This window comes from Vombatus ursinus, unplaced genomic scaffold (genome assembly GCF_900497805.2).
Source record: "Vombatus ursinus unplaced genomic scaffold, bare-nosed wombat genome assembly UNPS02014993.1, whole genome shotgun sequence".
Classification (NCBI taxonomy): Eukaryota; Metazoa; Chordata; class Mammalia; order Diprotodontia; family Vombatidae; genus Vombatus; species Vombatus ursinus.
This window is the reverse complement of record NW_020954771.1, coordinates 204-9629: the sequence shown is the minus strand read 5'-3', so window position 1 is coordinate 9629 and position 9426 is coordinate 204. Positions and strand designations below refer to the sequence as shown.

Genomic DNA, 9426 nt, shown 5'->3' with positions numbered 1-9426 from the left:
ATCCTGGGGTTCCTTCTCCCTTTCCACCCAGGGGCCAGTTTGAAGGGTGAGCAGTAGCTGTCCAATAATTTTTAAATTATCTCTCCTGGATCTATTTTCCAGGTCAGTTGTTTTTTCCAATGAGATTTTTCACATTGCTTTCTATTTTTCATTCTTTTGGTTTTGTTTTATAATTTCTTGATTTTTCATAGAGTCATTAGCTTCCATTTGTTCCATTCTAATTTTTAAGGAATTATTTTCTTCAGTGAGCTTTTGGACTTCCTTTTCCATTTGGCTAATTCTGCTTTTTAAGGCATTCTTTTCCTCATTGGCTTTTTGGACCTCTTTTGCCATTTGGGTTAGTCTATTATTTAAGGTGTTATTTTCTTCAGTATGTTTTTTTTGGTCTCCTTTAGCAAACTATTAATTAGTTTTTCATGATTTTCTTGCATCACTCTTATTTCTCATCCCAATTTTTCCTCTACTTCTATAGATTTTCAAAATCCTTTTTGAGTTCTTCCATGGCCTGGGACCGATTCATATTTTTCTTGGAGGCTTTGGATGTAGGAGCTTTGACTTTGTTGTCTTCTTCTAGTTGTATGTTTTGATCTTCTTTGTCACCAAAGTATGATTCTATAGTCTGAGTTTTTTTTTCCTCTGTTTGCTCACGTTCCCAGTCAATCACTTGACTTTTTAGCTCTTTGTTAAGGTAAGGTTCTGCTTCCAGTGTGGAGGGTGTACTGTCCCAAGTTTTAAGGGGTTTGTGCAGCTGTTTTCAGAGATACTTCTAGGGAACTGTAAATTTTCAGTTCTTCCAAGGTGACATGTTCAAAGGAGAGGTGTTTACTCTTTTCCTAGCCCGTACTCTTGTCTATGAGTGACCACAAGCACACTTTTCTGCCTTGGAATTGTGAGGAGAATTCCCTCTTCACCTCTGCCACAAGCTCTACCGTGCCAGCGTGCCTCCTTGCCCCAGGACCCGCCACCCAGAACTGTGACCCAGATTCAAACATGGGCAAAGCAAGAGAATCCAGCCTCAGTGCCAGCAAAGAGATCCTTGCAATCCCCCTCTAGTTAGCCACTCAGTATTTCCACTGTCTGTGAGCCCAGAGCTCCAGAAGCAGCCAACAGTGCCATTGCCCCGAGGCTGCACCAGGGCTGGGGCTGGACCCACTCCTCTCTCACCCAGGTCCTATAGACCTTTTCTACTGATCTTCTAAGTTGTCTTTGTTTGTTTGTGGGTTGAGAAGTCTGGAAACTGCCATAGCTGCCTGTGATTCAATCTCCTAAGGCCTGCTTTGGGTTTGCTGGGGCCCTATCCACCTGCACAACCCATGCTGAGCTGCGCTCCTCTCCCAGCCCAGTGCAACAGACCTTTCCTATCAACCAACCAGGTTGTCTTGGGCTGGAAATTTGTTTCACTCTGTCTTTGTGCGTTCTGCTGCTTAGAATTTGTTTAGAGTCATTTTTTATAGGTATTTAGAGGAGTTTGGGGGAGAGCTCAAGCAAGTCACTGCTTTTACTCCATCTTGGCCCCGCCCCCATTTTTTTTTTAAACTAAAGTATTCCATCAATGGGAGCACACCTCCTTGATTTACAATTCATATTCAGGTCCTGTAGGTGCTGAGAGTTTGCCACCTTGATTGGCTTTTTTTCCCCTTGGGATAGGGAGTTGTTCCTTCTATTTGCTTCTCCATCATTGTCCCAATTAACTGAGCAGAGGACTCTTCTTTCAGCTTCTCCTTTCTTCAGGAAAAGAAGCCTTTAAGCTATCTTGCTCATTCTCCCTCTAGGATACCTAATTTGTATACTATGTAAGCCTTATCTTCCTCTGATTTCAGGTAAGCAAAAAATAAAAAAAAAAATTTGGAGTACTGTATTCACTGTTGCCACTTAACTATTTTTAAGACATAAAAATGGTAGCCACTTCAGGTTTATGTTCTCCATATCTGGGAGGCCTTGGGACCCAGCAAGTTCAACACAACTTCTTTCCTTCCCCTTGTGGTTTGCTCCCTAGCTCTTAGAAATCACAAACCCACAGAAATGCTTTTTTTGTTGCAGTGATCTCTTCTTGAGGACTCTGAAATATTGAATGCCCTGTTAGCCCACAGGATCTGTCATCTTTCCATTTAACTTGAGAACTGTTTACTTGAGGAATCATCCATTCTTCTTGAACTTGAAGAGGTCCTTCATTCTCTGGACTCCTCTTTCCCTTCCTTCTATTTCAGATTCCTTTCCATCTCATGTGCTAGAATAGAAAGAGTGCTGGGGCTCGGAAAGAGAGGACCTGAGTTAAATTGCAACTCTACTAGCTATGTGACGTAGGGCAGATCACTTAATTTTTCTCAGCCTCAGTTTCTTCATTTGTAAAATGGAAATAATATATTTGCTCTGCTTTACCTTACAAGGTAATAAATAAACTTGTTTCTTTTTGCCTGGGGTATTGGAAGGGAACAGAGAAAGGAAAGTGATGGAACAAGGCACAGGGGAAAGGAAAAGAGGGAAAACATTCCAGAGATTTGGGTTGGTAAAAAGATGTAAATATAGCACTGGACTTGGAGTCAGGAGGACCTGAGTTCTAATCCAACCTCAGACACTTTCTAGCTGTGTGACCGTGGGCAAGTCATTTTACCTCTGATTGCTAGACAGAGAAGAGGAAGATACAAAGAAATATAATAGGAGTAGAAAAGTAAGAAAGGAAATGAAGAGGGTCCCAGTTGAATGAAGAGAACAAAAAGAGAGGAGGAAGAGTGATGAGGGATGTGAGGACTACAGCAAGAAAGGAAGGAGAAGGGCAAAGGGAAAACCGGAATCATGCTCCTAGGAAGTTAGGCACCTACAGGGAGGTGAGTTTTCTAAAGACCTACTCCCCCTCTTCTAGCCCCAGATGAAGAGCTCACTGTGGTGGGAAAGATCTCCTTCAACCCTAAAGATGTTCTGGGCCGTGGCACAGGCGGCACCTTTGTGTTCAGGTGAGTAAGGTCCAGGTGGCCAACCCTGGAATTCCTACCCATTAGCCTTCACTCTCATCTGAGGCACAGAAGGAGGCCAGCCTACTTCAGGAGGTGATAAGGGCAGTCCTTGGGGTACATGAGAGTGCTGGCCAGCCCTCAGCTTTGAGATCCCCAGTCTATCCTGGGGTTCCTTCTCCCTTTCCACCCAGGGGCCAGTTTGAAGGGCGAGCAGTAGCTGTAAAGCGACTGCTTCGGGAGTGTTTCAGCCTGGTGCATCGGGAGGTGCAGCTGCTCCAGGAGTCGGACTCACACCCCAGCGTGTTACGTTACTTCTGCACTGAGCGGGGACCCCAGTTCCATTACATCGCTTTGGAGCTCTGCACAGCCACCCTGAAGGAGGTGAGCCTGACACCAATAGGGCCTGTACCCTGTCCTCCTTTCCTGATGACAAGACAGCTCCCCAGTAGCTTAGGTTAGGTTAGATTTAGGTTAGGAAGATTGGCTTCCTTATCAGCTGACATTTATTCAGTGCTTTGTGTTTATAAAGTGCCTTCACATATCTCATTCGACCCTTTACTACAACCCTGTAAGGTGTAATCAGGGNTTGTGTTTATAAAGTGCCTTCACATATCTCATTCGACCCTTTACTACAACCCTGTAAGGTGGAGAAGACATGATATTATCTTAGTGTACAGTTGCAAAAACTGAGGCACAGATAAGTTAACTGACTTGCCTCTGATCACTTGGCTGTAAAGTGGAAGGTTCAAGATTAGAAGCCCACCCTTCTGATTTTTTTCTTCCCAGACTACTAAACTGCTTCACCCCAACAGTCTCTTTCCTGCCTCTAACAAGGACAGAAAAATCATTTCTGAACAGCAGGAAGGATTGAAGGAAGAGATATTAGAAGCAAGAAAAAAAAATCGAGAGGCTGTTATAGTAATTCAGGAATGGAAAATTGAGTCCCAGGACTGGAAGAGAAAGGAAGAAATTCAAGAGAACCATTTTGAAGAAAGAAAAGATAAGATGATACACATGCAAATTCAACATTTCCCAAGCATTTAACCATGTGTGAGGCACTGGGCATATAAGCTAGCAAGCCTTTAAGGAGTTTATAGTCTAAGAATGGAAAACAACACAGGAAGGGGAGCCTTGGAAAAGGGAAAGGGATAATACATCACCCAGAGTAAAGATGGCCATGATGTGAGCTGGAGGTCTGGATCTGAGCAAGATTAGATGAAAGCTATAGACCTATCAGAGCCCAGGATGGTTCCAGGAGTGGAGTTCAAAGTTCTAGTGGAGGTGGACATGATGGTTTGAGTGGAGATGGTATGGTGTGGATATGGCTTGATATGTGTCAAGTACTGTTCTGGACACTAAAGATACAAAAATAAGGACTTTATATAAGTCTCTACTCTCAAGAAGCTAACTCTCTGTTGAAAGTATACCACATTTTCTCTCTTTTAATTATTTTCTATTTATCCTGTACATAGCTTGCTTTAGATATATTTGTTTGCTTGTTGTCTCTCCTGATTTTGCTTCAATGTTTTCCTTTGTTCCAGAGGGTTTGTTCCCATGGGAGGAAAGCGTAAGGGGAAATGAACAATGAAATTTTTTTGAAGGGAAATAAAAATGTGGAAGGTGATAACAGTTTTAACACCTTGGTGCCTCTCTCCTCAGTATGTTGAAAATCCTGCCCTAGATCGCTTGGGCCTTGAGCCAGTGACCCTGTTATACCAGCTGACCTCCGGCTTGGTCCACCTACACTCTCTGAACATAGGTATGGGGTGGGGGTGGGGGGTTAATGCCCCATTGCTCCCTCCCCACCTGAACCAATATTCTCTGCCCTCCTCTGAACCCCAACAGAACTTTGCTCTCTTCACCCCAGTCCAACAGTACCAAACCTCACCAGATCCCCTCAGTCCTAGCCGACCTTTCTCTGTGTTCCTCAGTCCACCGAGACTTGAAGCCCTGTAACATCCTCATCACGGGGCCTGACAGCCAGGGCCGGAGCCGAGCTGTCCTCTCTGACTTTGGCCTCTGTAAGAAGCTGCCTGCTGGACGTCACACCTTCAGTCTCTGCTCTGGCATCCCAGGCACTGAGGGCTGGATTGCCCCAGAGCTCCTACAGGATGAACCCCCAGAAAGTCCCGTGAGTGGACTTGACCCTGCCTACAGTCAAGAGGGAGGGCAGAAACTCCCACATCATCAAGAGCTATACCACTGGACCCCTGAGTCCTGGGCTTAGCCAGTCCCCTTTGGTCTCAGGGTCATGAGTCTCTTCCATTCCCAGGGTTCCAAGCCAGTCAGTTTGTCAACAAACATTTGTAAAGTACCTACTATGTGCCAGGCACTATATTAAACTCTCTAAGACGGTTCCTGCTCTCAGAAAGCTCACAGCCTGATAGGGAAACAACATGCAAAGCACCATGTACAAATAAGATACATACAGGATAAACTAGAGATAAACAAGAGGGAAGGTATTAGGATTAAGGGGGCTTAGGGAAAGGTTTTTTGTTGAAGGTGATATTTTAGCTGGGACTTGAAAGGAAGCCAGGCGGCAGAGATGAGGAGAGGAAAAATTCCAGGAGTGGGGAACAGCTAGTGTAAATGCTTTAAGCCTCAGACTTTTCTCTCCTTCCTCACCACTGACAAATCTTCTCAAAGCCCTGGTTTCCTCATTGTAGGATGAGGAGGGTTGGACTCAATGACCTCTAATATCTTTTCCTGCTTTAAATCGATGATCCATTGATCCCTAGGTCAGAAGCCTGGCCATGAATGGAAATTCGGATTTAGGTCTTTTTTGTTGTTGTTGTTGTTGTTTTACTTGCCCAGGGTCACACAGCTAGTAAGTGTCAAGTGTTTGGTCTGAGGCTGGATTTGAACTCAGGTCCTCCTGGCCGGTGCTCTATCAGCTGTGCCATCTAGCTGCCCCGGATTTAGGTCTTTTAAGTCACACTTGATAAAGTAGTCCCCTCTAACATCATCTTTGCTCTCTGGTTTCTGGATCTCTCCCGCTCCTTTTCTCACAGTGTCTTTCCAATCTTTTCTACTTTCCCATTTTTCCTCCCAGAAAAATACGTCCAGTCTATTCCACATATTGTACTTGATCCAGAATTATACATAGAAATGAGAGATCTATTTGGGGCAAGTTCAGGACTATGAGAGCCTTGAAGTGAGAAAAGAATGGAGAGTTATATGTGTGGGTTCAGGGGAAAACCTGGACCAGTTGTGGAATTAGCTTGGAAAGGCCTTCTGGAGCCAGGGCCTGTCTTCTCTCATCCTTGCTTTTTGTCTTCAGACCTGTGCCGTGGACATCTTCTCAGCAGGGTTGGTGTTTTATTACGTTCTCTCAGGTGGGGGGCACCCATTTGGGAACAGCCTGCACCAACAGGCCAACATCCTTGCAGGGGCTGCTCAGATGGACCACTTTGAGGAGGAGACACATGGTAAGGAAACATTAGGAGGGGAGGAGACTGCATCCAGAGCCCTGGGATCCCTTTCCTCCTTCCTTTTGCCATCTTGTTGATCTGGGGATGGAGAGCTTGAGATGGAGGATGACTTGGGAAGGAGAGTAATGGAAGACCAACATGCATGACTGACAGCCATTCCTTCTACAGAAAAGGTAATCGCCAAAGAGCTGGTGGAGGCCATGCTGAGCCCTCAGCCCCAGCTTCGGCCTTCAGCTCAATTTGTGCTAGCTCATCCCTTCTTTTGGAGCAGAGCCAAGGAGCTTCAATTCTTCCAGGTAAAAGAGGCAGCCACACTCAAGAGAAGAGAAAAATCCTTGGGGAAGATCTTAAGATGGTTTTTTTTTTTTCCTAGACCTGGTTCTCCAAGAGCCTCTGGTCTGTCACAGATCCTATCTATCACCAGCAATGGGTGACATCCTCCCACTTTCAAATCCACTCCTAGATGGGTATAGATTGAGGCCAGGATTTGGGGGGAGGGTACCCCAGAAAGCATACCAGAAACTTCAGTGATGGATCCCTTTGAGTCAGGGCTAAAAAGCCCTGAGGCTGATAAATAGCCAATGAAAGCCAACTTGGGCAAAGTTAGGACAGCTTCCCTGACCCCCAACCAATGTTCTTTTGTGACTCTTCTTGCCCCTCAAGGCTGCCCTGGGTAGTCTTTTGCCTTCAGTGGTTAAAGAAGGGGCAAGTGAGGTCTCATGCCCCACCATCCAGAGTGTACCCCTCTCCTCTCCCATTAGTCACAAAAGGTCAATCACTGGAAACCCAGCTTTCACAGGCCATGTGGCTCCAGGCCCATTGGCCCAGCACCTTAGAAGTTGATGGCTACGGGGAAGGTGAGTCAGAGGCAATAGGAGCAGGTACAGTGACAGCTGACCTTTCTATTAGGACTTTAAGATTTGCAATGCATCTTACATCCCTCATGTTATTTGATCCTCATGAAGACCCCACAGTTATTATCCCCATTTTCCAAGAGGAGGAAAGGTGAAGTGAGGGGAATGGGATCACAAAGCTAGCAAATGTCTGAGGTGAAACGGGAACCCAGGTCTTCTTGATTCCAAGTCCAGGGATCTCTATCCACTACCCCATGATGCCTCTCCTGAGCTCATCCTTGTATGGTTGTTAATTGCCTGGTTGCTATCCTCCCATACAAGTGAGCAGCCTGAAAAGCCATGTTGAAAATGACATTGGTCTATGACAAACTCTAATCATTTGGCCCAGTGTAATGTCCTATGTTTTCTCACTGGCTAGGAAAAAAAAAAAACAAAAACCAAAATACATACATATCAATGTAAGAGAACAAAGTTTAGAGCTGGAGGCAATCTTATAGAGCAGTATTTGTTTCCCACCAGCCACAAGTGGGAGAGGGAAAACTTAAAATCTAAAAAAAAAGGGAGGTGGGGTGACATAAGGTTGGAACAAAGAAAAACTAATCTCTGTAGCTAAATATTTACCATTGAAATTAATGGGGAGGGATAGCTAGGTGGTATGCCAAGGCTGGAATCAGGAGGACCAGAGTTCAAATTCAGCCTCAGACATTTACTAGCTGTGTGATCCTGGGCAAGTCACTTAACCCCAATTGCCTCCAAAAAAAAAAGAAAAGAGACAGAAAGAAGAGAAGAAAAGGAATCTTGGTTTGGATAAAGAAGAAGAAAAGCTAGGAGAATGAGGCTGGCTGCAAACTCTGAAGCTTTTCCCAGCCATTAAATGGCAAGGTCCTTCACAATTTGTCCCCACTAAAACCCCACTCCTCCCCTACATAAATCCTTACCTCTATTCAGGCCAACTTCTGAACTGTGGCCAGAATACAAGGTTCAGTTTCATATCTGAACCTTTAATCCTGTACTTCTCTGATGTTTTTTTAGTCATCCTTTGTTCTCAGACCAATCATTTCCTTTTTACCCTGGCCCATGAAACACTCACTGTCCTTACAACAAAGTAAAGCATTTAAGCAAGGCCCACACAGCTGATCCATCCAGTAGTATAAACCACCTTTCACTTCCACAGTGCCCACCTCTCCACGGAGAGGAAGGTGTCCTTCATTAGAAGCTCTCCAGGAAAGAACTCATTACAACCACTTTTTATCGTTATCGTTTATATTGCCGTAGTTATACGTGCTTTTCTCTTGGTTCCTTCCTCGCTCTGCACCAGTTCATACAAATCTTCCCTTAGTTCTCCAAATTGCTCAGCTTGTGATCCCTGGATGTGAGCGAATGCTCAGCCCAGTTGACAGGTGCCCATTTCTCCCTCCCAGTTTTTCCTACTAACCCTAATACTGCTGTGAATATTTTATTGCACATAAGATCTTTCTGGTTGATCTTCTTGGGTGTTATGCCCAGCAGTATAATTGCTGGGTCAGAATGACTTCTCACATAACAAGATGCCAGCTTCTACTTCCTACACTTATCCAGATTCTACCAAGTGTCAGTTCCTGAGTTCTATAAGCCTCATTGCTTTCTCTCTTCCCTGAACTTCCATAGCACCAAATCCCACGCAGAACATTACATAGTTATGGATTGGTCTTAGATTGGCCCATACATGGTCTTCTTGTCTCCCCAACTAGACTGCCAATCTCTTAAAGGCAAGACAACTAGACTCGATGTCCAGGGCTGGGGGGCTCAATGACTCTTTGTTGGCTGGCTCTAGGATGTCAGTGACCGAGTGGAGAAGGAGGCTGCGGAGGGGCCTTTGGTGACAGCTCTGGAAGCTGGAGGCAAGATCGTGGTCAGACAAAACTGGCACAGTCACATCTCCGGACCGCTGCAGTCAGGTGGGGAGGACTGGACAGACAGGTTGCTTGGCCAGGCCTCTCTTATCCAGAGAATTGAAGACTGAGGCTGGTTCTCTTAGACCAGGCCCTATCCTGGAGGCTCTCCCCACTGTACATATCTTCCCATTCCCCCAGCAAAGGCTGGCGCAGACCTTAATCCCTCCCTCTCTTGTTGATTCTCCTCCTCCCTACCCTCCACTTTTTTTTTTTTGCAGCCAAAAACAAGGTTTATTGAAGATTCGCCATATTAGCT

The 9426-nt window shown here is 45.2% G+C and overlaps 1 protein-coding gene across 1 annotated transcript; it reads left to right on the top strand.

Annotated features, from left to right (window-relative positions):
- Positions 1 to 2860: 2860 nt before the first annotated feature.
- LOC114030737 (serine/threonine-protein kinase/endoribonuclease IRE2-like) lies at positions 2861 to 9173 on the top strand (the record flags this gene model as incomplete). The annotated part of the gene is made up of 7 exons (XM_027845610.1): positions 2861 to 2951; positions 3143 to 3332; positions 4611 to 4710; positions 4883 to 5082; positions 6232 to 6379; positions 6551 to 6678; positions 9050 to 9173. Coding segments are annotated over 7 exons (981 nt in total), but the record flags the coding sequence as incomplete, so codon positions are not given.
- Between the last annotated feature and the right edge of the window lie 253 nt (positions 9174 to 9426).